The sequence below is a fragment of the Ascochyta rabiei genome, chromosome 6 (assembly GCF_004011695.2).
Source record: "Ascochyta rabiei chromosome 6, complete sequence".
Lineage (NCBI taxonomy): Eukaryota > Fungi > Ascomycota > Dothideomycetes > Pleosporales > Didymellaceae > Ascochyta > Ascochyta rabiei.
Genome location: NC_082410.1, coordinates 440,234 through 466,013, shown reverse-complemented (window position 1 = coordinate 466,013; position 25,780 = coordinate 440,234). Strand labels below are relative to the sequence as shown.

Here is a 25,780-nt window from a genome sequence, read left to right as displayed (position 1 = left end):
TGTAGACACGAAAGTAATTGCAATGCCTTTGATGACTACAATGACTACAATGACTACAATGACTACAATGGCTATAACGACTCTACACCGCCTTTGACAGACCCCGAGGAAGATTAGTGCTGTAGCAGTACTGATGCTTTTTAGAACCCATCATCTTTACGAGAGTATAGCATTCGACAGGTCAGCTCAGGTGACTTTCGTCGAGCCAACAGTTCTTGCTCCAGAAACATGTAGCCAGAGAACTGCTCATACGGCACGAAACGAAACAGCACAATAGAGGGGGACATGAGCCAGAAAAGAAGAAGAGAAGAGAAGAAAAACGCCTACAATGCTCTGGAAAAACACTCTACATCTACATTTCTCTACATCCTTCCCTGGCTAGGTTGGGGGTTCACGACCTTGCAGCGTGGGATGAGGTGGGCTCGTGGGCGAAGACGGGCTCTCTGCTTGTGTATCCTCTTCATCAATCTTCTTTCGCCTTCTGTGGGAAAACGCTGTATTGGCTAGTCAGCTCTAGGTGCTCTATCGCGGAGTAGCAGCGCGGCTACCATCTAGCGCGGCGGTGGTGTGAAATAGCGGGATTGCGTATTCGTGGTGGAGAGCGGAGGTGTTTGAGTCTGGATTGAAGGGATGAAAGTGGGAAGCGCAAAGAGAAAGAACGAAAGGGTTTGTGGTGTTGGTGTAGGTGTAGGTGTACACGTCAGCTCGCTGGGACAGTAGGGCACTGAGCCCGCGGATCCAATACAGAGCGTCCGACGACTGCGATGGAACGCTCTCTTGCGACTTGAGACGTGGAGACCGATACCCCGTGTACGGTTCTGGTCATCGGTTTCGTCACTCATCGTCACTCATCGTCACTCATCGTCATGATTAGACCCTACATATAGGGGCCTGTCCTGGACTGTACGCACTCACCGCACGAGCCAGCTCGACCCGCGATCTAGAAGCAGCAAGCCGGAACACAACACCAAGCTCGTGTATCGTGGCATGTCGCACGTTCCAGCTGTAACTGAACCCACTTACTGCTTTGGCCGCTGGGCCAGCTTGAACGGACCAAGAGGACACGAACGCGCGGGCAAGTTTGCCTCTGTGACTCCGCATCGCCCAATCCACACAGTCTGATCCACCGCAGCAGCTCCACAGACCAAGAACCACCAGCGACAGCCCCTTTGGTTGAAGGGAGGGGGGGTTTTTTTTTCCACGGGGCGTCGTCGCGCAGCCACTGTCTCGGAGAGGAAATGTCGCGCATCACCAGCCATCCAAACCCACCCACTCACACTGCACCACCCCTCTTCGCTCGCCCACGCAAAGCGCAGATGTACACCACTCCTCAAAGTCCTCACCACGACCATTGTGGCATCACACGCACACACGCAAACAACCCCAGAGTATCCAAACCCTAACACCCCCCCCCCCTATAACCCTCCGCCACGTACCTTGCATACCGCACACGTGGCCCCGAAGCACGACGCCGAACACCTGTGCCACGTGAGCCGCGGCTGTGCGCGCGCGAGGCGGGGGAGACTGCGACTTGATGTAGGTGCTGATCGTTTAAGGGACGGGTTTTAGTAGGGGGAGGGAGGGGAGGGAGGGGAGGGGAGAAGCAAGACGTACAGGGACGAGTCGTGATGGGATGGCCAAGGGAGTTTTTGGACGGGGATGACGTGCGTGAGGCTTGGGGGGTTGACTGAGGAGGTGGGTAGGTGCTCGACTGGTTTGGTTGGGTGGGTTGGACGGGCAGCAGCAGCAGCAGCAGCAGCAGCATAAGAAGCAAACATGGTCGGTGTAGGGGGATGTGTATTTTCTTGGTAGTTCTTCTCCTTCATTTGCACGGCGAGATTCATCGGCAAATCCTGCACCATGCTCGTCCAAGTCCTAACTACCCTCTCCACTCTCCTCGCTCTCGCTCTCTGCAGCCCGTCAGCAGAGCTCTCCCCCTCCTCCGCCTTCAGCCCGTACTTCGTAGTGGCAGACTTCGAAGCCTTCCGCGCCGCTCCCGCCTACCCCGAGATGCACTCGCGCGCCGTCTTCAACCTAACGCTGGTGCACCCAGACCCAGCGCAGCGCTGGAGCACAATGTGCCTAGCGCACATGGCGAGCGATCTGTGCAACACGACCGACTACCTGCGGTGCGAACCTGTCGGGGACGCGGCCCATGCAGACGAGCGGCTGAGGTTCAAGTTCTCGGCGAACCTGGATAGTGTGGAGATTATGCGCTTGTGGACGTACCAGGGGTGAGTGGCCTGCCTGTCTGCGATTCGTCGTTTCGTGGGGGAAAGGAAAACAAGCAAGGCTGACGGACGGGTGATAGCATGCATATGAAAACCACGGCGAGCGAGGGCACGTACTGGAACAAGGATGGCAAGGACGCAAACGTGACGGAGAGCCAGTATGGACAGCTGTACAAGAGGCCTGCGGAGTGGGTGTTTGCATGGAGGTCGACGGTGGGCTGAAACAAGAAACGGCCGAGGTACGAGACGGGCAAGGGAACGACAGCAAGAGGATAGCGGGGGAATTATTTGAACGACGCACAGGGAGACAGCGTGGGAAAGGCGTTCGGGACGGTAGACAGATAGAGAGGGGCTGACGAAATCATTATAATTAATTAGTCAGGTGGCCCCGGATCTCTCTCCACGCATAGCAAGCAAAGCCGGAACGCCAGGTTCCCAATGTACCCTATAAGTGAAGATCAGACGGACGGATGCGGGGAAAGCGTACGTGCACGGCATGGCTCCTTGTTCAAAGTTGGGCAACGAGCGCTACACCTACCAAGCCAGTGATGGACACGTCCCACTAGCAGTTGCAGCCTGCAGGGCCCTGTGTCTGGTTGGCCTCGGGCCTGAGGTTGACACCCTGTCTTTGCTGGCCGGGCCTCAGGCTTCGCGGGCCGGCCTGGTCGAGGGGCAGCTTCTTTGCAATGGCGGTGAAGAGCTCGCGCACGTTCTCGCTCGTCTTGGCGGACGTCTCGAAGAAGAGGAGGCCGGCTTCGCGGGCATACTGCTCGGCGTCGGCGGCGGAGATGGCGCGCTTGTCGGGGGACTCGGTGGCCAGGTCGAGCTTGTTGCCGGCAAGGGCGATGATGATGTTCTCGTTGGCCTGGCGCTGGAGCTCCTTGACCCATGCTTTCGCCTTGTCGAGCGAGGCCTGTGTCGTGTTAGCAGGGCGCGGAAGCGGGCGCGGAAGCGGGCGCAGAAGCGGGCGTGGCAGGCGGGGCAGGCGGGGCGTACCGCTTGTGTGATGTCGTAGACGACGACGGCGCAGTTTGCGTTTCGGTAGTACATGGGGGCGAGCGACTTGTAGCGCTCCTGGCCGGCCGTGTCCCAGATCTCAAACTTGACGGTTGTGCTGTCGTCGAGGGCGATGGTCTGGGTGAGGAAGGCGGCGCCGATGGTGGATTCCCGGTAGTCGTCGAATTGGTCCTGTGGGTGTGTTGGCGTGGTGGAGGTTAGGGTGTGGCCTGCTGCTCACCTTGACAAAGCGCAACACGAGCGAGGACTGCATGCATGTTAGCTGGCATCACGGCTGCCTGGATAGCGCAGCGCACCTTTCCTACCGCGGATTCACCTGGGCACGGTTAGCAGGCTGCATGGACACACTTCGCACGTGCAGGCGCAGGCGCAGGCCCAGACGCGGGCGCATACCGAGCAGCACCAGCTTGAACTGTGCGAACCGGGAGCCTCCAGGCCGTCCGCCCTGCTGGACTCTCTGCTGCGACATGGCGGGCTGGGGTGGGCGCGGCGTGACCGGGTCGTGGCCGGCGGATGGCGGACGGGGGGAGGGAGGGAGCGAGGTGTGGTGGCGTTGCGTTGGACGGAGACGCGAGGGACGAGGGCGGCGGTGCGGGGGAGGGGGGCTGGTGGGTGGCGCTGTAGGGAAGTGCAAGAGGAAGATGGATCGATAGACAGACAGACGAGGGCCGTTGGGTTGTCGTTGCCCTGTGACGGGCTGCTATTGCTTGGCGCGCCAGGGTCCGCCGCGCCCCGATGACGAAACGCTTCGTGGCTTCGAGGCCTGCAGCATGGGGGGAAACATTGCCAGCCAGCTGTGACACGTCCACCCACACCACTGCCAACAGAAGCAGCAGCAGCAGCAGCAGCAGCAGCAGCAGTAGTAGTAGCACCACTACCAGCACCACTACCAGCACCACTACCAGCACCACTACCAGCACCACTACCAGCACCACTACCAGCACCACTACCAGCACCACTACCAGCACCACTACCAGCACCACTACCAGCACCACTACCAGCACCACCAGCACCACCAGCACCACCACCAACACCAACACCACCACCACAGCGCATGGGAGAGCGGGGCAACGGCACCTTGGACCACCACCACCACCACCACTGCTCGTGACGCCGCACCGCTGCCATGGGCGCCGTCCTGCCGTACCGCGACATCAACGTCCACTCCTCCTCCTCGCACTACGCCTTCTCCTCCCCCTCCTCGCCCACGGCACCCACGCTCGTCGTCGAGCGGCCCTCGGGCGACATCCGCCTGCACGATGGGAAGCTGCTGGGCTCCAAGCGTGTGTCGAGCGTCGCTGGCATTCTCGGCATCATCAAGCTGCGACTAGGTGAGGACCCAAAGATCCCCTCAGATCCTCATACCCTTCCACATCCTCCATGTCTCTCTAATCGTCCAGTCCTCTATCTTCTAGTCCTCCATCCTCCATCCTCCATCCTCCATCCTCCATCCTCCATCCTCCAAGTAGCCAACGCAGGCGCGCGCTGACGCCCATGCAGACAAGTACATCATCGTCATCACAAAGGCCCAGCCCATGGGCCGCATCAAGGGCCACATGATCTACAAGGTCGTCGCGACCGAATTTCTGCCCCTGCGCGAGCGGCCCCTGCACGACCCCGACGAGGACAACTACCTATCTCTGCTCAAGACGCTGATCAAGACATCGCCCTTGTTCTTCTCCTACTCGTTCGACATCACAAACACCTTCCAGCGACAGGCCCACCTCGACCCCTCGCTCCCCCTCTGGAAGCGCGCAGACGACCGTTTCTTCTGGAACCGCTTCGTATCCAGCGACCTGATCGACTTCCGCGGAGGACTGAGCACCGGCTATGGGCGCCACTCGAGTGGCCAGTCGCCCGACGTCGACCCTTACATTCTGCCCGTCATGTACGGCATGATGGAGATCAAGAACACGTCGATCAAGGGCACCCCGCTCACCTTCATCCTCATCACACGCAGGTCTCGACTCAAGGCAGGAACACGATACTTCTCGCGTGGCATCGACGAGAACGGCAACGTGTCCAACTTCAACGAGACGGAACAGGCCATCATCCTCAACGACAATGCCTCGGGCGGCCCAGGAGGCTTTGGCTCCAACCAGAACGGCGCAACCGGCGCACAGACTGGCAAAGAGACCCAAGTCCTCGCATACGTCCAGACGCGAGGCAGTGTGCCTGTGTACTGGGCCGAGATCAACACCCTCAAGTACACGCCCAAGCTGCAGGTGCGCGCCGTCGAGAACGCGGTTCCTGCTGCCAAGAAGCATTTCGCAGAGCAGATACGTCTGTACGGAGACAACTGGCTCGTCAACCTGGTCAACCAGAAAGGCCGCGAGCAGCGGGTCAAGGAGGCATACGAGGAGATGGTCAACCACCTGCTCACAGCACCCAACGAGAACGTCGAGGGCGACAAGATCACCGAGGAGAAGTTCCACATTGTCGAGCCTGCCAATGCACAGACCGTCTGGGACCGCATCCACTACGTCTACTTTGACTTCCACACCGAGACCAAGGGCCTGCGCTGGGATCGAGCCAAGCTGCTCATGGACCAGTTGGAGCCACATGTGTTGAAGCATGGCTACTTCAGGGCTGTCGACATGCCTGGGGACGGAAGCCGCGTCGAAGTCAGGCGCCACCAGACTGCTGTCGTCCGCACCAACTGCATGGACTGCTTGGATCGTACCAACGTTGTGCAGAGCATGATTGGGCGATTCATCCTGTCGCGCATGCTCATCGACATTGGCTTGATGCACGAGGGCGAGAGTGCAGAAGAGGACAAGGCGTTTGAGTTCTTGTTCCGCAACGTCTGGGCCGACAACGCAGACGTCGTTTCCAAGTCGTACTCCGGTACGGGCGCGCTGAAGACCGACTTCACCCGTCTCGGCGTGCGCACCAAGGGTGGTGCCCTTCAAGACCTCAACAACTCCATCACACGATACTGCCTCAACAACTTCAGCGACGGGCCGAGACAGGACGCTTTCGATCTGTTCCTCGGCAACCATCTGCCCAGCGACTCTGGCATTGGCGACCAGCTGCTGTTCGCCGACCGAAGACCGCTCTTTATTCAATCGATACCTTACCTTCTAGCTGCGAGCATCTTCCTCATCTTCGTAGGCAGCTTCACCAGACGGGCACCCGACGCCGCCGTCTGGCCGCTACGACTGCTTCTCGTTCTCAGCCTGGCCACGGCAGGCGCCTGCCTGAACTTCATGTGGACCAACGGCACCCTCTATGTACGTTTTCCGACGACTCTCACGTCTGTCAAGGCTAACCAAGCACAGGTCAACTGGCCGAAGCTCAACCGCTTACCGCACCAAGTGGAAGCCTACCAATCCAGCCTTGCCAAAGTCTCGCACAATCCCGTCGTTGGCTCTCTGGTCGGCACCAAGCACGAGCGTGGCAAGAGCGACGCACGGCTGCTGGGCTTGGAAGAAGGCAAGAAACGCGTCGAATAGGTGTCGGGTATTTTCAGTGGATAGCTTTTGTAATTCTGCGCTTTGCGGCGATGCATCAGTAGATCTGGCACGGCGTACGATTCGTGATAGAAGTGTAAGAGGGGAATAGAGTACTGCAAGAATAGAATATAGTATTGCAAGAAGGTAATAGGGTACTGCTTCGGATCCAACTTGATCACAGATGGATGGCTGATGTGTTTGATTGGCACAAGACGAGGCGAAAATCTACTGGTCCTCACGCTACCTGGAGAGAAGGTAGGTATCTGCTGTAGTAGATTGTGGTGGCCATCTTTTTCCTTGCCAGCGGAGTTGTCAACAAACAAAATTGATCGACGTTTTGATTCGTGAACAGACCAAGGGCTGGGACTTGCACAGCTCCACGGACAGCGGTATGCAACGTGCACGCCCAAAATGGTATCAAACAGGCGATCGATTTTGTTTGTTGACAACTCTGCAAGTTGCCAGTTCAAATGACTCGCACAAGCCAACAGGGTCATGTATCATTTGTGTCCATGCTCTGTTCGCAATGCGCTCGATATCTCGACTACCACGATGCTGGAAGCCAGTAGAAGACGTGTGTTATCTTTTACAACCTGGTCATGGTTTTAGGGCAGCACGGTGTTTCGTGTTGCTTGACTCGAGGTGGAGCGGGATCTTGTCAGTGCGTATCAAGATAGATCGGCTTTGGCTCGTGAAGAGAACGATACACCTACGATCTAGACGCGGCTTATGCTGACGAGCCACAGCAGTGTAGGATCGGCATGCAGAGGCAACAAACGGACTGCATCACGCCATCTCGACACTGACGCCGTCCCCGCGTGCAGACCAGCAGCCCGGAACCCGCATGTCGTGCACGACCAGGTACTCGTGCGCAGGGTAGGCCATGGCTCGAACAGGAAGGTAGGTGGCCTGGATGTGCAGAGTAGTGCTTGTCGACCGTCCGTGTCCTCGGGCAAGTACTTGCATCAGTGGAGACCAAAGTCCTTGAAAACGCCCAGACCCACTCAAGACATTGTAGGCCAACATTAGCGACGTCGCTCGCGTCCAAAGAAGCAGGTGCCAAGCTCTCAACGCCGTTAACGACGATGACCAAGCACACGCAAGCATAACATCGCCACTGACTCTATGCGCTCAAGCTTCCAACCGAGGGCTTGATTGTTCTTGGAAGGTGCGGTTGTGGGGCAATCTGCTTCGGCCGCTCCTACAGCAATCGTCGCCACGGAGAGGAGTATGGAGGAGAGCGTGTGGCTCCACCGTAATTCCCATGGAGAGATAAGTACCGGCTGGAACCCCTTTGTAAAAGATGCTGTGCGTCTGTCAGTTCTGTACGTGACCTCTATCCTCGTCCTCGTCCTCGTTCTTGTCCTCGTTCTTGTCCTCGTCCATCATGCAGATCAAGTCCGCTTTCGTGGCTGCCGCCATTCTCGCCTTCTGTGAGGCGCTCGCGACGCCCATCAGTGCGCGCTCGCCGTACGTCGTCAAGGAGACGCATTTTGTGCCCAAGGAGTGGCAGAAGCAAGACCGCGCCCATGGTGGAAAGACCATCTCTCTGCAGATCGGTCTGAAGCAGGGCCGCTTCGAGGAGCTGGACCGTCATCTCCACGAGGGTAAGATGTTGCCCAATGCAAGTTTGGTCGACGGATTCTCATGCTAACGTTGGATAGTCTCTGACCCCGACCATGCTCGCTACGGTCAGCATCTCAGCGCCGAGCAGGTCGATGAGCTCGTTGCACCTACCGCCAAGACACACGACCTTGTGCATGAGTGGCTCCAGGAGAACGGCATTGAGACGGAGAACCTGAGCTACAGCACCGCCAAGGACTGGGTTACCGTTCGCCTTCCCATTGAGTCGGTGGAGAAGCTCCTTGACACCGAGTACCACAACTACAAGCACCACGACGGCTCTGTTGTTGCGCGTGCTACGTCCTGGTCGCTTCCTCGCCACCTGCACGACCACATCGATGCCATCCAGCCCACCACTTCGTTCTTCCGTGGCAGCAAGGACGTTGCTACCTACTTCGAGGGTGCTGCCGAGATTCCCCAGGGTTACCAGACTCCTTCCAACCAGACCATCTCAGCCGTCTGCAACGCAACCTCGGTCACTCCCCAGTGCTTCGAGACTCTTTACCAGACCAAGGGCTACAAGCCCAAGGCTCTCGACAAGAACAATGTCGCATTCAACAACTTCCTTGCTGAAGTCCCCATTCGACCCGATGGAAAGCAGTTCCTCCAGAAGTACCGCCCTGAGTCAGTTGCCCAGGCTGCCAACTTCAAGCAATTCTCCATCGACAACGGCCCGGTCCAGGACGGTCCTTTGACCGCCAACCAGACCGCCGATGGCAAGAGCCGAGAGGCCAACTTGGACTTCCAGGCCATTGCCGGTATCAGCTACAACACCCCCATCATCAGTTACTCGACTGGTGGCTCGCCTCCTTTCATCCCCGACATCACCACGCCTGACAACACCAACGAGCCCTACCTCGTCTGGGTCAACTACCTGCTCTCGCAGAAGGACCTGCCCAAGATCGTCTCCACCTCTTACGGTGATTCCGAGCAGACCGTCCCCCGCTCGTACGCCGAGCGCGTGTGCAAGCAGTTCGCTCAGGCTGGTGCTCGCGGCACGACTCTCCTCTTCTCCTCCGGCGACAGCGGTCTCGGCGGCACCGACAAGTGCTACTCCAACGACGGCAAGAACACATACCGCTTCAACCCCAACTTCCCAGCCTCGTGCCCGTACGTGACCGCCGTTGGCGCCACCATGAACTTCGAGCCCGAGGAGGCCGTCTACCGCCCCGGCCGCAACACATCAACCGGCTACCGCGACTTCTACGCAGGCGGCTCCGGCTTCAGCGACTACTTCGACCGCCCGACATGGCAGGGCAACGCCGTGCCGCAGTACATCAAGCACCTGAACGGCCAGTACGACGGCCTGTACAACAAGAAGGGACGCGCATACCCCGATCTTGCGGCGCAGGGTCTGTACTTTGCGTACGTGTGGAACGGCACCGAGGGGACCATCAGCGGCACATCTGCCTCGACCCCGCTGACGGCCGGTATCTTCTCGCTCGTCAACGACGCGCTGATTGCGAGCGGAAAGCCCGTCCTCGGCTACCTCAACCCCTGGCTCTACAAGAAGGGCTACAAGGGCCTCAACGATATCCTCAAGGGTACCAGCCACGGCTGCAACGTCGATGGCTTCCCCGTCACCAAGGGCTGGGACCCCGTCACCGGCTGGGGAACACCCAACTTCCCCAAGCTGCTGAAGGCTGCCGGCGCCAAGGTGCACTGAGCTGTTTGACTGAGCGTGGCGGGTGGGGTTTGTATATAGCGAAGCCTGGTACTAGGCATGTCTGTGGTACATAGCAACGAGTAATGTCAAATCATGAACAACAAATCGTGTGGGTGCGTACAACAGTGCTTGGTCTTCCACCATGCACAAGGTAACGGGATACAAGCCCGAGTCACGCCCTAAAACCAGCCACGCAGAGCGCAGCATGAACACAGCACAGAGAGGCCCGTCGTAGCACAAACGTAAGCTGTATACGACTAAATTGTATCCACGCGTTCCTGTATGGCATCCTAGCCGTACGCAGGCGCCCTAGGCAGCCATCCATGCGTTTGTTGATGTTGCGTGGCCCGGGCTTGTATCCCATGTACTCTGCATCAGGAAAGCTTGATGTTACCGTGGCGGCGTCTACCTTCCGTCAGCGCGGCGTGGAGCTGTGCGTGGGAGAACGACCATCATGACGGCAGCGTACCCGATGCAGCAGAGCGGCGACGGAACCGCGAAATCAACCCTCCAGCCCTCCGTTCGACGTAGCCACATCCGGGTTGGGGTAGTACCAAGACGCGACAGCGATGATGATGTAGACAATCTGTTTGGGAGCCAGTCAGCAACGCGATCCCTCTCGTGTTTGGGGCAGAGCACGACGCACCACCAGAAGCGAGCCCTCGAGGTAATTCGACTCGCCGTCGCGCAGGAAGTTGCCCACGACGACAATAGACAGGACCAGCAAGACGACCATGAAGATCTCGAAATTCAGATCCATGTCCTTGCCCATGGCCCAGCCGACGACGACGACCAGCGGCGCGTTGAAGAGTGCGGTTTGGATCGAGGGGCCGATGCAGTGGAATAGCGCAAAGTTCTGCGGATCGTCAGATATGGGGTGACTTTTGGGGGTATGTCGGCTTACGATTTGGCCATCCCAGGCTTCGTCGATGGCGGTCAGGTGCTCTGCCGCCTTTTCGATCAAAGGCAGCATGATCAGGCCGAGGAACTGGTCGGGGATGCCGGCTTCGACTACGTCTTCGATGCGGATGACCAGGAAGACGGCGAGCATGGTAACAATGGCGAGGGATAGCACGATGGCGATGATGCACTCGGTGAATGTGAATTTTGGCTTGGCCACATCTTCGTGGTGGTCGAGGTCGGCGTGTTCGTCTGCTTCCAGCACCTCGTCGAAGATGGAGTGCTGCGAGCGGGCGTTGTAGAAGATGAAGCTTGTTGCTGTTAGTTCGATTTTTTTTCCCTGGGGCTCGGTGTAGCTTACATGGCAAAAGCGATCATCAGCAGGATTGAGGTGACTTGACTGATCTTGAGGACATTGTGCTGCAGGATCTTCTCGGTGAACTCGTGGTGCTTGGTCGCTTTGTGAACTGCAGAGCCCTTCAATGCCGAGTAATACGCGCTGGGAATCAGCAGGCCGAACCCAGCTACAAGGAGCAGACCGCTGCCGACCTCGCTGATCGAAGCATGGAACTTTTGCCTTGCCTGGCGAAGGCCGCCGACGAAGAAGCAAAGTCCAAGACACAGCAGCAGATTCGTCAGGATGGACCCCAAGATAGCCGCCTGGATGACAGGAATGAGGTTTCCATGTTCAGAGGAGCCTTCTGATGCCGTGTGCTTCGCGATCAGGATGATGAACAGGATGATCTCGACTATAGACCCAAACGCCGTCTCAATAAGAATGCCAGACACCTTGGGCATCTTTCGCGCATACTCTTGGCCAGCAAACCCGAGCAGGTTTGCGACAGGAACCATGGCGATGTAGCTGAGCGCAAAGACTGTGAGGGGGTTGCCCGGAAGGACAAAGTGTAGAATGATGGCTACAGGCACCACAGGCCACAGCAGGTTGGTCCACTTTGCTGCATTGCTGCCAGACCTCCACGCTACACTGACGAAGTGCGAGGCTTGAAATCCGGTGCGGCCGCTCTCGCCATCTGGATGGATGTGCTGGGGTATGATGTGCTGCAGCAGAGGAGTCGATTCGGGGTTGTGGTGATTAGAGGGCATCTTGCTACCGGTAGAGTCGGAACCGCCAGTTCAATCTCGACAGCGCGTCGCACTCAGCTTTTTGAAGTAGGAGAGGTTGTTGTCGTGCAGGCCGAGAGAGAAAAGCGTGATTGCCAAGCCCTCAGCCTCCTTCCAAGACTCCAAACAGGCAAAGTACAATGCTTCTCGGCGTTGTAAATCTTGATAGGTATCCATCAAACACCACCGGTTCGTCGTGAGCATCATCGCGAGAGCCAGTAAAGGCAACCCTTCCGATGCACAATACCGCGCCCTCTGTTGCCAGCCCCTCTCGGCGTCCGGAGCGATATTCGCCCACTAATGCCCCGCATCCTCGCCTCGCACCTCCCGTACCTGCAGATTATCCGGGGATGCATCCCCATGTAGTGCCATGGGCGGTAAATTAATGAGCCAGCAACAGGGGGCAATGAGGTGACCGCATGCTGGAACGAGGATCCCTCCATTGTGCCGCTGGCCCTCGGAGAGCCGCCGAAGTACAAAAAGGCCTTGTTGACCGACATACGCACCTCAGGAAACTCGACCCAGCACCTCGAATCCACCATGAGGTTCTCGCAGTTCATCTTCGGCATCCTGGCCATGCTGCTGGGAGTCTTGGCTACCGACAATGGCCTCCAGACAGTCGTCGAATGGGACAACGGTTCTCTGCAAGTCAACGGGGAGCGCGTCATTGTTATGAGCGGCGAGTTTCACTATGCTCGTCTGCCGGTTCCTGAGCTATGGCTCGACATCTTCCAGAAGTTCAGGGCTAACGGTATGAACACTGTGTCGATTTACTTCTTCTGGAGCTATCACTCTGCTTCCAAGGGCGTGTACGACTTCACCTCACCCGGAAAAGACCTGCAGCGTCTGTTCGATGCGGCTAAAGAAGCCGGGCTCTATGTGATTGCAAGACCGGGCCCTTACAGCAATGCGGAAACGAGCGGTGGGGGGTTCGCTCTTTGGACGAGTGATGGGAGTGGTGGTAGCTACAGGACATCTGACGAAACCTACCGGAAAGCGTGGTCAGAGTGGATTGCAGAGGTCGGCCCAATCATTGCGAAGAACCAGATTACAAACGGCGGTCCTGTCATCCTGACACAGGTCGAAAACGAACTCACAGAGTCCAAGTATGACCCAAACAATACTCTGGTCATTTACATGGAGCAGATCAAGGCAGCTTTCAAGGAGGCAGGCCTCATCGTTCCCACAACACACAACGAGAAGGGTTTCCGAGGCAAGAGCTGGTCGACCGATTACAACAACGTCGGCGGCGCCGTCGACATCTACGGTCTTGATTCCTACCCTGGTGGATTTAGCTGTACCAACCCTAACACTGGTGGAAGCGTCATTCGTACCTATTACCAGTGGTTTCAGGAAGTCTCACCTACCCAGCCAGAGTATCTGCCAGAGTTCCGCGGCGGCTGGTTCCAGGCGTGGGGCGAACACTTCTTCGACGAGTGCCAGTCGGATCTGAGCCCGGAGATTCCTGATGTGTTCTACAAAGACGTCATCGCTCAGCGTGCTACGCTCTTGAATCTGTATATGACTTATGGAGGGACTAATTGGGGGCACTTGGCAGCTCCCGTTGTAAGTTCATCATGTGGTAAACGGGGACTGCTCCTTGACTGATTTCACCAGGTGTACACTTCTTACGATTACGATGCGTCGATTCGGGAAACTCGCGAGGTTCGCGACAAGTACAAGCAGTACAAGCTCATCTCGCTCTTCACTCGTGTCAGCAAAGGCCTCCACAACACCGTCATGGAAAGCAACGGAACCGGAAACGCAGTCAGCACTCCAGATGTGTTCACCTGGGTACTGAAGAGCAAGGACAGCAACGGAAGGTTCTACCTCACTGAAAAGAATGACACCAGGTCCCGAACAGTGACTGATTTCTCCTTGAACGTCGACACTTCGGTTGGCAAAATCACAATCCCAAGTCTCCAGTTGAATGGGAGGCAGGCGCGATGGGTAGTGACCGACTACGCTCTCGGAAATGAGACTTTGCTGTACTCATCTGGCGAAGTTCTCACTTACGGAATTTTCGACCAGCCTATCGTAGTGTTGTACCTGAAAGAAGGTCAGACCGGAGAGTTTGCATTCAAGACGCAGAAGAATGTTACCTTCAAGTCATACGGCGCAGATTCAGGCCTCGCCCAGGTTTCCACCAACAGCTCGAGCTACGTCAGCTTCAAGTACAAGCAAGCCAAGGGAGCTACCGCTGTGCAGCTTTCGAACGGTGTGCTCGCATACCTGCTAGATGTTCCGACTGCGTGGACTTTCTTTGCTCCTCCCACCACAGCAGATCCGAATGTCACCCCCGATCATCACCTTTTCGTGGTTGGACCCTACCTAGTACGGTCGGCTAGTGTATCCAGCGGCACGGTATCCGTCATCGGCGACAATGTCAATGCTACAACTATCGAGGTCTACGCTGGCAAGGATGTCGCAGAGATCTCTTGGAACGGGAAGGGCCTGACGACCTCCAAGACCTCGTATGGCAGTCTCACCGCGGAGATCACAGGCACTGAAGATCGCAAGATTGACCTCCCTGCACTGACAAGCTTCAAGGCTGCCGATTCAGCACCCGAGATCTCGCCTTCCTACGATGACAGCAACTGGGTCGTGGCGAACAAGAACACGACGCTCAACAAGGTTAAGCCATTGACTCTGCCGGTACTGTACAGCAGTGACTACAAATTCTACGCTGGTACCAAGGTCTACCGTGGGTACTTCTCTGGAAAGAGTGCTGCATCTTTGAATATCACGGTGCAGGGTGGTGCTGCAGCAGGGTGGAATGCCTGGCTCAACGGACAGGCGATTGGGTTCAATCCTGGAAATGCTACGTTGTGGGCGACCAATGCAGTCGTCCCTTTCAAGAATGTTACCTTGAAAGAAGAAGGGAACGTTCTGACAGTTGTAACCGATTACACTGGCCATGATCAAACATCAACCGGACCCTCGGGTGCACAGAACCCAAGGGGTATCTTGGGTGCCCAGCTCTTGACCGCCAACAACACAAAACTGAACTTCGACCTGTGGAAGATTCAAGGCAATGCTGGTGGTGAGAAGAACATCGATCCAGTTCGTGGGCCACTAAACGAGGGTGGTCTATACGGAGAGCGTCTTGGGTGGCACTTGCCCGGATTCGACACCGAGAGCTGGGAAAATGCTAGTCCTACTGAAGATGGTGTTGAAGGAGCAGGTATCAGGTGGTTCACAACGGCTTTTGACCTCAAAATCGACGAGGATCTCGATGCTCCTATCGGTGTCGAGTTTGGCGCCGCCGCTGGCACAGTCGCTAGAATCCAGCTATATGTGAACGGGTAAGATCAGCAACATTGGCAAATTTTCTCACCAGCTAACACAAACAACAGCTACCAATATGGCAAGTATTTTCCGCATATCGGCCCCCAGACTCGATTCCCGATCCCACCTGGCATCCTCAATTTGCAGGGCCGGAACACTTTGAGCGTCTCGGTGTGGGCGCAAACCGACGCAGGCGCGAAACTCAGCACATTGCGATTGATCTCGTACGCCAGCTACGAAAGCGGTTTTGACTTTGCCGGCATTGACGGAAAGCAGCTGCAGCCGAGCTGGAAGGACCGAAGTCAGTACGCGTGAGACCTTGAGCGCGCACAGTGAGGGGTATCGGTCCAATACAAAATCGTTGTCCCAAACAGTAAATTCTCTTTCTCACTTTCACATCAGCTTGTCATTAACGGACGACACGTATTCAACCAATAACTACGCTCGGTTTTGCCAATCGACGCGCCAAGTCGGCCTACTACCGGCTTGGTCTTGTCGGATAGTCATACTTTCCCTTGTGATAAAGATCCGAGTCGCGACTACCAGCCGCTACGGTTTGTTTCTGTATTTTGATTGAACACGGCGACCAGCGATGTGGAACTCCTTACGCAGTCTCATGCAGCTCTCCAGACTCTCGCACTCCACGCGCTAAGCCGGCATCTTTCCGAGCAGATCCTCGCTGGGTCGACCGTGGCTGATCACAGCGCTAAGACTATCTATTGTTATTGGCAGCCAACACACGACGCCTGCCAAGAAAGGACTCATTGAACGGGCGAAACTTTACCACAACAACTAAAATCAGCATCGGATCCTCGTGTTTAGACTTACCGTTGACCATTCGCCCAGCTTTATTCACAATGGATATACTACGCTGGCCGCCGGTCATCCGACTTGCCACCCTCTCATTACTTTTGTCGCCAGCTTCCGCACAGAATGACACCACAACGTTTGACGGGACCAACAAAACACAGCTAGATCTAGGGCGATGCCCATGGTTGATCGAGGGGGAGCTCAGCCCCAACGCGTCGGTCAATTCCACAGGCAGCGTCAATTTGCACTGGAACGCACTCATGATGGACCCTTCGCAAAACGACTGGACGTTTACACTCACATACAATGAAACCCGAACTCAGAGTGCTCCGACAATACACTATCTACAAAGCTATGTCAGCGCGCCAGAATCAAGCGACGCCAAAACATGCGTGACCATGTTCTCGGGCCTCAACGCTACTAGTTCGTCGGGCGGTAGGAATGGCTGCGATGGGGTGCTGGACGAGACATGCACCAAGGCCCTTCAGAAAATCTCGTACAGTGAGCGTTGCACTCTTCCTAGGCCAACGGAAGAGATCCTCGGCAGGATAAGAGAGGCGTGTGGTTCCGATATATCAAACGGTGGCCCAGTAACGACCGGTACATTCCATCCCAGCCTTCCGATATCGTCGTGAGTGTGAAGGACTAACGGGGCTTGCAGGGACGCCTCAAGACTTCTCCAATAAAACTTGCAGTATCAGCCACCCCCCCGGTTCCACCTCACCTGACAACTTCCGTACCTGGTCCGCAATGGGCCAGGGTATCGACTTGAATCACATCGATCAGAACGCGTCTGATTTCACCTGGTATGATCTCCATGTCCGGCAGACTGTCCCGTTTGTCATTTCTGCGGATTTCGCCGGGGGTGTTGCAGAGACGCAGGTTGTGTGTGTAGCGCCAAGAGAGATTGTAGGGAGGAGTCGAGTACCCGCAGAGAAGTCTAGGGCGTGTCGAAGAGGGCCATTCTCTAGTTGGTGGACAATGGGCGCTGCGGTGTTTGCCAGTTGGATGTTGAAGGTGGTTTAGGTATTTTCGGGGAGATGAGATGTGAAGATGGCAGTTCTGATGGAGGGAAATAGTCTATACCCAAATCTACTATTGATACCCTATACATGACTCCATCTCCCCCTTTACCCAGAACGCTCAAGAAGGAATCTACTCACGCTAAGCAACATGCCTGCTTCAGGCTGTTATGGTAGCTATGGTACCGTCTGCGAGGACAGCTTGATACGTGTTGGTATTCTGCTTGGGCATCGATAGGTGTTTCCAGTACACACCTCATAAATCTTCATCTTCCCCCACGAAGAAGCCAAGCCATGCTTGACACTGTACCAACCGATCCCGCCGCCGAGAAGGAGGCCAGGAGCTCCGACAAGTGTCAATCGCCCGCCAACAACAGTCCAACTTGTGAACTCAAGATGGTTGAAAACGTCGCCCTACCTCGGGCCTGATCCAACAATCATCGTCCCCTTGTCTTCGGATAGCTTCAGAGTATTCAGCTTGGTGCTCGAGATCACGTCTCCAGTACTGTTGATATAGCCGCATCCGAAATGGGCATATGGCCACCTCCGCGCGTGGCAAGGTGGGTGGAGGTGTTGGTCCGGGTCTTGCCTGCAAACGAGAGCGTTGCTGCGCATGTTGGGAGCGAGGACACATGCTGAGTCCAGCCAGGCAGCTGTGTGCCAGGGCACTAGAGACTTGTGAGTTCACGTTCTGTCTTTAACGGTGATTGTGTTCACTGGCCTTGGCTTTCTTCAGTGTAGCCTGCGTCCTCTGGCGGGTAAGTGATGTTGGGGTACGTTTGTTTCAGTAATTTCGCAAGCAGTGGTCGGATTCGGAACATTGCGAGACGTTGCTAACTGCGATGCTGCAGTAGACACGGCGGGGAATCAAGCTGTTATGCACTGAGAGCTGCCATCTTCTTTTTGAGAATGTTCAAGTGCATGTGAAGCTCCAATTCGCAGCCTTGGGTGCACTGAGCTAACCAGCCCCATGTTTACATGGGCAATTCGAAGGATCTGGGTTATCTTGTAAGGTACTCCAGCGTTCAAAGCTCGATCGTTCCCACGGATGTGATTCGTCTGCTCAGATAGAAAACATGTTTTTAGGTGGTACCGCAACGCGCTGGTGCCTTGTCGCATTTTGTTTATTTTTGACATGATTCGTGAGCGACGCCTCGTGATCCCGCTGGTCCCAAGCCAGACGATTCGAAAGCTGGTACTACAATCGAGGCACAAGGAAGCCAAAGTGAATTGCATCTGCACGGCGCAAGCCGAATTTCACTGCGGCATATTGATTCTTGTCGTTTGCCTGTAAGTAGTGATGATGCAGGCAAACGCGTGGTGGCAAGAAATGATGATGCACCGCGCTCCCCCACTCCCCCACAAAGTGGCCACGCTCTGCGGGGCATCGGCAGCGGTCCGCCGATAAGAACAAGGCCACTTGCGTATGCATCAACGCCCCACAGTCGACATACTTCTTGCTACCGCCCTGGGCAAACGTTACGCAGACAACGATTTCGATTCTACAATGTCCCATCAAAGTATTCCGTTCGACATGCCTGCCAAGGCGCAGCAACCACCAGCTCCGACTCAACGTCTTCCCCGGTCCAACTCCATTGTCAAGACAGCTGCCTCTCGAGGCGCGCAAGCAGCTCCAAAGCAGATTCGGATCCTACTATGCAATCCAAACTCCACGGCTTCTATGACCCGTGCGTGCGTCGACATGGTATTACCTACGCTGTCATCCAACGTCGTCTTAGTGGGCTGCACCGCCATCGAGCCAGCTCCATCAGCTGTCGAGAGTACATTTGACGACGTCATGTCAGCTGCCGTGGCGGTGCAAGGGATACTTCAGCATGCGAATCAGTTTGACGCCTTCCTGATAGCGTGCTATAGTGACCACGCGCTTATCAAGATGCTGAGGGAAGAGTTGACGCAGCCTGTGGTAGGCATCATGGAAGCTTCGCTGTTTGCTGCTCGGACGTTGGGGACTCGATTCGGAATCATCTGTAGCGGCCCGCGCTCCAAGTACACGCTTGAGGACACAGTGCGGAACTCTGGCTTTGCGGGGTTTTGTGCTGGCGTGCGAAGTTGTGATTTGGGTGTCCTGGGTCTGAAAGAAAGACCCAGACACGAGGTGCTGCGTATCATGAGGCAAGTGAGCAAGGAACTCGTGGGCGATGGTGCCGACGTGATACTACTTGGCTGCGCCGGCATGGCGGACCTGAAGCCTGCGGTCGAGGAGGCTGTTGGTGATGATGTGCAAGTCATCGATGGTGTCGTTGCTGGCGTGCACCACCTGATTGGTCTTTGCAGAATGGGAGCGCGGACTGCGAAGAAGGGGACGTACGCGAGCTCTGCAGCAGCAAGGCAAAAGCGAGGTCAAGATTGGTTGTGAATGTCGTGCGTGGTCAGCCCCACTTCTCTGCCTCCACTTCCAAGCTCCGAGCTCGAACCGGAAAGCGGCGGGATGGAACTTGTCACGGCCAGTACAGATACGCGCCTCATGTCAGCTTCATTCCGGCAGCTCCAACGAGCCTTGATTTACCTCTGGCTCACTCAAGCAAGCACAAGGCCAGCGCGACCGTGGAAGGGCAAGATCGAGACGTCTGTTGCGCTGTCAGCTGTGGCTCGTGTCCCCTTTGAAGACCCTCTGTGTCTGCTTGGAGATGGAAAGGAACACCACCTGTGGGCGGAGATGCTGCTGACATGGGAACGGCGATGTGGGAGGATGTTGGTTTCTAGTAGCGTTGCCAGCGCCCTTGTCACGTCTCGGCGACAGCTGTCGCACCCTGTATGAAGCCAGAGTTAGCCATCTCACACGTTGGAAGATGAGGAGTGGTATGTATAGTATAAGAGTAGTAATGATGGTATTAGACATGGTCGTGTCCAAAAGCGATTTATGCAAGACCGTGTGTATGACTGTGTGTATGATCGCATGTACGCCTGGCGTTGTCCAGAACAAGCAAACGCAGCTGCTCTTTGCTATGATATCGTAGTGTCGTCCCGTCCATCCAAGTGACGGATAGGTACCGCTAAATGAGGAGAAGTGTGAAGCGCTAAATGGCATACAGATGGGTGTGCATCACCGAAACGATGACTGTGGATTTGGATCAATCGGCGTGGGCTCTGTGGTGACGACTCGGATACTCGGTAAGCGTTCGAGAGTGGGCAGGCGCGGTAGTTGTGGTGCGCTTCTCTCTATGGGGCTCGTGTAATCGGGTGGGTCTTCATACGCGGGCGCTTCCTCGTGAGCAAGGTCGGGACTCGGTGTTGCGCCCCTGCTCCTGCTCGCACTCCGGCTTCTCTCTTGTGCTAGTGCCACTGTTTGAGAGCTGCTAGCGGCCACGGGGTCACTCGAGTTTGATCGAGTCTGCACAGCGGGAGGAAAGAAGTCGTCAGAGGCGCGAGAATCGACCGAGGACCGGGCGATCGAGGTCACAGACAAGCCGCGATGGTGTGTGTCGAGAGTGTTTGCGGAGTGGTTGGTCAGGCCACGCGGGCGGCCGGTGATGCCTGAGATGGAGGCGGCGTTGTCGAGGAGGGGTCGGTTGTCACTGTCGTGCGAGTTGGCGCGTAAGCGTGTGCCATCGTGGCGTGCCACGCCCAGGTCGCCATAGGCCACGGAGGAGACTCGCCGGTCGCGGTTGCGGCTCTGGTGCTCGGCGATGAGCATCTGGGAAACGGACAGGTCGGCGGCTTCTTCCACTCTGCGGCGAATCTCAGCGAGTGCGATGTGGTCGCCTCTCGCGCGGGCCTCCCGCCTGGCCTGCCGTCTTGCTTCACGCTCGGTTGCTTCTGCTCGCCGGGCCAGTCGGATCTGGTACAGCGACTCCATCTCCTCGTTGCGCTGGACTTCCTCGTCGTCGGCCGTCTCCGGTAGCTCGAGCACATTGTCCATGCCGGCCCGCTCGCCTTCGCGGCCCAGGACGCGCTCATTTTCGCGCACAGAGGGAGAGTAGGCAGGCAAGGTCATGACACTGCGGACCGACGTGTTTCTGTCGACGCCGGCGGTGGCAGACTGTCTCTCGGGGTCGTTTGCGCCACTCATCTCACGGTCGCGGGTGTCGCTGACGCTGTTGCCGCGGTACTCGGTGTCCTGCAGGCTGGTCGAGTACGCATGGCGGTTGCGTCTGCGGAAATGCTTCCAGGAGAACAGTGCGGGGAGTTTGTCGCTCGATTTGTCTGTTGTACGACGCGCAGATAGGGGCCGGCGGAAGCGGAGGGTGACGAGGTAGGTTGTGACGAGAATGACGAAGATGGCGACGACGATGACGGCTATCTGCGGGTTGTGTCAGCGGACTGGGCACTCGGGCTGGACACACGTGGTGCGCGCAGCAGGCGCAGGCGCAGGACATACGATAACGAAGCTCTTGTTCTGTTTGTCCATTCTTCTCTCCAGGGCCCCTTCCCTCGCTTCGAGCGCGGGTAGCCGCATTGTGTCGTTGGACTGCCGGTGGTTGCCGTGGCGTGCGCTGAGTGACCGGTCGATGTGGAGTGTCGAAACGTCCAAACGTCGAGACGTCGAAACGTCGAAACGTCGAAACGGCAAAACGTCGAAACGGCAAAACGAGCTTCCCCCCCCAAGGCGCGCCGGGAAATTGTCTGGAAAATGAGATCACCGCGTGGAGGAAGTGGAGCTCTCGAGCGCGGGTCCCTCGGCACTGGTGGACACTAGCTGGTGTCAAACCGATGTACAGAAAACGTGGAAACGAAAGCGCGAAACGTTGCAATTGCGCTCCAAGAGTGCCGCGGCGTGCAAAGGTGCGTGGGCTGTGGAGAAGAGAGGAGAGCTGGGAGCAGGCTACAGGCGCCGCTCAGCCTAGACCACGCCTTGGCACAGGCTGAGGGCCAGGCTGAGGGCCAGGATGCAGGAGGCAGGATGCAGGATGCGAGATGCAGGGCTGATGGTGGATCCACCCGAACTGTGGCTGGGGCGGTGCACCACGGGCCACGGCACTGGCTCTCGCACGCGCACGCGCACGCTTGGACGCTGACGCTTCAGCCATTCGGTCACCGTCGTGCCATCCTCACTTGTCTTCTTTCTCTGCCGCCACTGTGTGGGGCCTCGAACGGTTACATCAGCAGTACCGGCAGCGGCAACAGCAGCAACAGCAGCAACAGCAGCAACAGCAGCAACAGCAGCAACAGCAGCAACAGCAGCAACAGCAGCAACAGCAGCAACAGCAGCAACAGCAGCAACAGCAGCAACAGCAGCAACAGCAGCAACAGCAGCAACAGCAGCAACAGCAGCAACAGCAGCAACAGCAGCAACAGCAGCAACAGCAGCAACAGCAGCAACAGCAGCAACAGCAGCAACAGCAGCAACAGCAGCAACAGCAGCAACAGCAGCAACAGCAGCAACAGCAGCAACAGCAGCAACAGCAGCAACAGCAGCAACAGCAGCAACAGCAGCAACAGCAGCAACAGCAGCAACAGCAACAGCAGCACTAGCACCAGCAACAGCAACAGCAACAGCAACAGCAACAGCACCAGCAACAGCACCACCACCAGCAACAGCACCACCACCAGCATCAACACCACCACCAGCATCAGCACCACCACCAGCATCAACATCAACAAGGCCCCACCACATGTCATGTCCCAAAAAACCTGCTGCTATTCTGGGGCCAGAGCTAGGCTCAGCTTCCGCCAACTAGCGCGGTCCTTTGATTGGCAACCCTACGCTCGGTGATCGCATCTCACCTCGCGGGTCATGCCCATGCCCAAGATTGCATCAACGAGTGGGTATCTTGTTTTCAACAAGGCGCGCTGGCTAAGAAAAATCACACAACAGAGGCCAAGGCTACCGTGCCTACCACTTACTGTCGAGCTTCTTGAGGAAGCGCCCCACGCCCTTCTCCACCTTGACCACCCTCTTGCCCATGTTCGAGTTGGGCGCCGATGCTGTGTAGTGGTTCGTAACGCCAGCTTCATGTTCGGTCGGACGGTAGAACTGTTTGTGCAAGTCGCCTGCGTCTGTCCCGGGTGCCTGCTGTGCAGTGCTGCCGTACTGATGCTGCCCGTAACCCAGGTAGTGCTGTGGCTGCTGCAGACCTGGCGACGGCAGGCCAGGAGTAGGAGGGCCAGCCGCGTAGCCAGGTGATCCACCATACCCAGCATACTGTTGTACCGCTATCGAGGACGGCCGCTGGACGCCTGGTGGCGCTGGACTGCTCGGCTGGCCATACGATTCCGCTGGAGGCGCCGACGGAGGCGGTCCTGCAAACGAAGGGACGCTCTGCCCAGGTGGCATCGAGCCAGATGGATGGGTCCGCTGCACACTTGGTGGACCACGGAAACCATGCCCTGATGCAGGTGGTCCAGGCTGATAGGGCCCAGACGCTGCTTGAGGGCTGAAGGACGTCTGCAGCGCATGGCTGTACTGCTGTGGCTGCGAGTCATTCACAGCAGCTCCAGCGAGGCCCGTTCCATCGGCCCCATCGAGCGGTGGCGGCGTCTTCTCGCGATGAGCAATGGGCTCGGGTGCCGCGGGTGCAGCAGGGTTGTAGGCCATGGGTGCGAAGCCCTGCTCGCCCGTAGGGCTCGCAGTGGACGCGCGACCAGCTGGCGGGCCAGGGAAGGCCTGGGGAGGGCCTGGAAAGGCTTGCGTAGTGCTTAGACTAGGGGTACGGCTCTGATGCGATATCGCAGCTCTCTCCAAGTTGGCAATGAGGGGGCTCATTGCATCGCTCTTGTAGTCATCATGGGCTGATGTAGGCGTGACAGCCTGGGGGTCTGTGGTGATGTGGAGTTGATGTGGCTGCATGACCCTCCGTAGGGAATCCAAGAACATGCTGGCATCGTTTGCAGTCCACAGGTAGACGTCTACCGTGTGCAGTCTGTACATGTACTTGCCCTGGTTGTTGGGATCGGGTACAGGAAGGTGCCATTGGGACATGTCTTGCTGAGGTGTACCGCCTGCGCTTCCATGCTGGCCCGGAAAGGCATCAACAGTAAGTGAGAACAGGCATGGGTGCTTGTACGACTGCTCGACCTTTACACCGTCCAATTCTGGTGGGCAGCCTAGGTCAGCTCATGCGTTGAGGATAGCGTGCGTCGACGTAAGAACTCACGGCCAGCGAACGCGTCCTGGTGAGGGGTGCCAGGATGGTTCGCGATCTCTATGCGCCCAGTCTGACGCATAGGGTTGTGATAGAGGTAGACATACGAGCTCTTGTCGAAGCGTTGGTGCGGGGGTTGGTGGGTAGGGGGAGACAAGTAATAATGTACATCTGCGAAGCTGTCCCGAGGTCAGGAGGTCTCGTGCACCTTGGTTGGAGCATGGAGCTGGCTTACAGCGTCATCAGAGAAACCTCGCCCTGCTGTGGAGGCATCTTGCCGGTGTGTGAAGTGGTCAAGTCGTGAGTCTGGTCAGCTCTCCCATGCCCAACGTTCAAGATGGATGGATGGATGGCGTTACGAGGCTACAAAATGAAGCTGAAGCAGAAGCTGAACAGAAGCCAAAGCCGTTGGTTAGCATGCACAAGTCACGACAGCAGATCAAGAGAATATATAGAAGCGTTGGAGCACGAAGACGCTAGGATACTGGAGCCGTTGTGAGCTCGTCAGTCGTATTGGTCCTCGAAGCGCCCACGGTCTTGGTGCCACAGCAAGCGCCAGAGGAAGAAGCTCGGGCCCCTCCGCCGGACTGGCAGGCGCGACTCGGAGAAATTTACAGACGAGCGTCCATCAACGCATCAACGCATCAACGACAGCACGCGCAGCTGCAGCACGACGCCTAGTCTGCATCGCCGCATTCACACCCATTCGACGGCGCGACAATCGCTCGACAAACGGCCACCTGCACGCCGCACCTCCCCTTTCACCGCAGCCCCTCGAGGGCTAACACCGCATCACCACCGCCAACATGTCGCTCGTCAACCTTGCACACGTGTGCTCACACTTGCAAAATGCATCCAAGGCTCGTCTCGGCCTGACATCGATTCCCGTCTCGAAGATGCATGTCAACCTGGTCCTTGGCCTGCAGCGCGAAGGCTTTCTTTCCTCGGTAACCCTCGGTGGAGTCTCACCGCCAAAGCCTTTCCTCCTGCAATCGCAGCCCGACCCAGAAGAGCTCGACATGATGGCACGAAGGCTCCAGAAAGAACCATGGCAAGCATTCAATGTAGAAGGCGGCGCGGAGACAGAGCAAGTCCTCGGCAAGGAGCAGTTCAACAACATCGGCGTACCCACAAACCCTGCGAGGCGAAGACTCTGGCTCGGCCTCAAGTACTGGAACAACGAGCCGGTCTTGAAGAACATGAAGCTTGTTTCAAAGCCAACAAGGCGGATATGGCTCACTTCACAGGACCTGGGCAAGATCACAAGGACACGAGAGTCGAGCTACGTCAAAGGGCTTACACACCCGGGAGAGTGCATGTTCCTCACAACGGACCGGGGTATTCTGGAGGCACGAGAGTGCGTGGAGAGACAATTGGGCGGTATGGCATTGTGCAGGGTGTGGTAGAGGACAAGGAGGGGAAGACGCTTTTTCAATCTATAAACATGGCTGGTGCAGGAGACTGATTCATGCCCGCCACCCTGCATGGTCCCGGCGTTGTAAGACATCTTGTATGACTAAGAAGGCATCAGAAGGTAGTGGTAAAGGACACTGTATGTGGAGAGCTTCTGGCCCGAAACATTTCTAGAAATATCAACCCATTT

General features: G+C 56.9%; 13 protein-coding genes across 13 annotated transcripts, besides 18 other annotated features; 7 read left to right on the top strand and 6 right to left on the bottom strand.

Annotated features, from left to right (window-relative positions):
- Positions 1–31: 31 nt before the first annotated feature.
- Positions 32–70: a tandem repeat.
- Positions 71–292: 222 nt separating this feature from the next.
- Positions 293–320: a tandem repeat.
- A 1,253-nt stretch (positions 321–1,573) lies between these two features.
- Positions 1,574–1,598: a tandem repeat.
- Positions 1,599–1,737: 139 nt separating this feature from the next.
- Positions 1,738–1,764: a tandem repeat.
- A 96-nt stretch (positions 1,765–1,860) lies between these two features.
- EKO05_0004013 (uncharacterized protein) lies at positions 1,861–2,453 on the top strand (the record flags this gene model as incomplete). The annotated part of the gene is made up of 2 exons (XM_038938747.1): positions 1,861–2,234; positions 2,312–2,453. The coding sequence occupies 2 exons, from the start codon at positions 1,861–1,863 to the stop codon at positions 2,451–2,453; spliced, it is 516 nt and encodes a 171-aa protein (XP_038799831.1).
- Positions 2,454–2,793: 340 nt separating this feature from the next.
- On the bottom strand, positions 2,794–3,717 carry EKO05_0004012 (GTP-binding protein of the rab/ypt; the record flags this gene model as incomplete). Its single annotated transcript, XM_038939002.2, has 5 exons — positions 2,794–3,144; positions 3,228–3,419; positions 3,469–3,495; positions 3,545–3,564; positions 3,642–3,717. The coding sequence occupies 5 exons, from the start codon at positions 3,715–3,717 to the stop codon at positions 2,794–2,796; spliced, it is 666 nt and encodes a 221-aa protein (XP_038799830.2).
- Positions 3,171–3,221: a tandem repeat.
- Positions 3,599–3,638: a tandem repeat.
- Positions 3,718–4,076: 359 nt separating the features above from the next.
- Positions 4,077–4,108: a tandem repeat.
- Positions 4,109–4,330: 222 nt separating this feature from the next.
- Positions 4,331–4,350: a tandem repeat.
- A 24-nt stretch (positions 4,351–4,374) lies between these two features.
- Positions 4,375–6,703, top strand: EKO05_0004011 (Phosphoinositide phosphatase sac1; the record flags this gene model as incomplete). Its single annotated transcript, XM_038938794.1, has 3 exons — positions 4,375–4,579; positions 4,749–6,481; positions 6,530–6,703. The coding sequence occupies 3 exons, from the start codon at positions 4,375–4,377 to the stop codon at positions 6,701–6,703; spliced, it is 2,112 nt and encodes a 703-aa protein (XP_038799829.1).
- Positions 4,664–4,712: a tandem repeat.
- A 1,339-nt stretch (positions 6,704–8,042) lies between the features above and the next one.
- Positions 8,043–8,087: a tandem repeat.
- A 3-nt stretch (positions 8,088–8,090) lies between these two features.
- EKO05_0004010 (Tripeptidyl-peptidase I) lies at positions 8,091–9,992 on the top strand (the record flags this gene model as incomplete). The annotated part of the gene is made up of 2 exons (XM_038939027.1): positions 8,091–8,310; positions 8,368–9,992. The coding sequence occupies 2 exons, from the start codon at positions 8,091–8,093 to the stop codon at positions 9,990–9,992; spliced, it is 1,845 nt and encodes a 614-aa protein (XP_038799828.1).
- A 502-nt stretch (positions 9,993–10,494) lies between these two features.
- On the bottom strand, positions 10,495–11,996 carry EKO05_0004009 (uncharacterized protein; the record flags this gene model as incomplete). The annotated part of the gene is made up of 4 exons (XM_038938845.1): positions 10,495–10,578; positions 10,639–10,848; positions 10,897–11,203; positions 11,254–11,996. The coding sequence occupies 4 exons, from the start codon at positions 11,994–11,996 to the stop codon at positions 10,495–10,497; spliced, it is 1,344 nt and encodes a 447-aa protein (XP_038799827.1).
- Positions 11,997–12,554: 558 nt separating this feature from the next.
- Positions 12,555–15,617, top strand: EKO05_0004008 (Beta-galactosidase; the record flags this gene model as incomplete). The annotated part of the gene is made up of 3 exons (XM_038938730.1): positions 12,555–13,580; positions 13,632–15,319; positions 15,371–15,617. The coding sequence occupies 3 exons, from the start codon at positions 12,555–12,557 to the stop codon at positions 15,615–15,617; spliced, it is 2,961 nt and encodes a 986-aa protein (XP_038799826.1).
- A 542-nt stretch (positions 15,618–16,159) lies between these two features.
- EKO05_0004007 (uncharacterized protein) lies at positions 16,160–17,138 on the top strand (the record flags this gene model as incomplete). Its single annotated transcript, XM_038938836.1, has 2 exons — positions 16,160–16,712; positions 16,774–17,138. The coding sequence occupies 2 exons, from the start codon at positions 16,160–16,162 to the stop codon at positions 17,136–17,138; spliced, it is 918 nt and encodes a 305-aa protein (XP_038799825.1).
- A 410-nt stretch (positions 17,139–17,548) lies between these two features.
- On the bottom strand, positions 17,549–17,955 carry EKO05_0004006 (uncharacterized protein; the record flags this gene model as incomplete). The annotated part of the gene is made up of 2 exons (XM_059636292.1): positions 17,549–17,802; positions 17,856–17,955. The coding sequence occupies 2 exons, from the start codon at positions 17,953–17,955 to the stop codon at positions 17,549–17,551; spliced, it is 354 nt and encodes a 117-aa protein (XP_059492275.1).
- Positions 17,956–18,560: 605 nt separating this feature from the next.
- On the top strand, positions 18,561–19,511 carry EKO05_0004005 (uncharacterized protein; the record flags this gene model as incomplete). Its single annotated transcript, XM_038945469.1, has 1 exon — positions 18,561–19,511. The coding sequence occupies one exon, from the start codon at positions 18,561–18,563 to the stop codon at positions 19,509–19,511; it is 951 nt and encodes a 316-aa protein (XP_038799824.1).
- Positions 19,512–20,198: 687 nt separating this feature from the next.
- EKO05_0004004 (uncharacterized protein) lies at positions 20,199–21,551 on the bottom strand (the record flags this gene model as incomplete). Its single annotated transcript, XM_038939095.1, has 2 exons — positions 20,199–21,395; positions 21,474–21,551. 2 exons carry the CDS (start codon positions 21,549–21,551, stop codon positions 20,199–20,201), a joined length of 1,275 nt encoding a protein of 424 aa, XP_038799823.1.
- A 61-nt stretch (positions 21,552–21,612) lies between these two features.
- Positions 21,613–21,677: a tandem repeat.
- Positions 21,678–21,913: 236 nt separating this feature from the next.
- Positions 21,914–21,975: a tandem repeat.
- EKO05_0004003 (uncharacterized protein) lies at positions 21,936–22,709 on the bottom strand (the record flags this gene model as incomplete). Its single annotated transcript, XM_059636291.1, has 1 exon — positions 21,936–22,709. The coding sequence occupies one exon, from the start codon at positions 22,707–22,709 to the stop codon at positions 21,936–21,938; it is 774 nt and encodes a 257-aa protein (XP_059492274.1).
- Positions 21,978–22,016: a tandem repeat.
- Positions 22,059–22,099: a tandem repeat.
- Positions 22,193–22,207: a tandem repeat.
- Positions 22,208–22,635: a tandem repeat.
- Positions 22,636–22,707: a tandem repeat.
- A 219-nt stretch (positions 22,710–22,928) lies between the features above and the next one.
- Positions 22,929–24,450, bottom strand: EKO05_0004002 (uncharacterized protein; the record flags this gene model as incomplete). Its single annotated transcript, XM_038939030.2, has 3 exons — positions 22,929–24,127; positions 24,190–24,356; positions 24,413–24,450. The coding sequence occupies 3 exons, from the start codon at positions 24,448–24,450 to the stop codon at positions 22,929–22,931; spliced, it is 1,404 nt and encodes a 467-aa protein (XP_038799822.2).
- Positions 24,451–24,548: 98 nt separating this feature from the next.
- Positions 24,549–24,583: a tandem repeat.
- Positions 24,584–24,983: 400 nt separating this feature from the next.
- EKO05_0004001 (uncharacterized protein) lies at positions 24,984–25,583 on the top strand (the record flags this gene model as incomplete). The annotated part of the gene is made up of 1 exon (XM_038945468.1): positions 24,984–25,583. The coding sequence occupies one exon, from the start codon at positions 24,984–24,986 to the stop codon at positions 25,581–25,583; it is 600 nt and encodes a 199-aa protein (XP_038799821.1).
- Between the last annotated feature and the right edge of the window lie 197 nt (positions 25,584–25,780).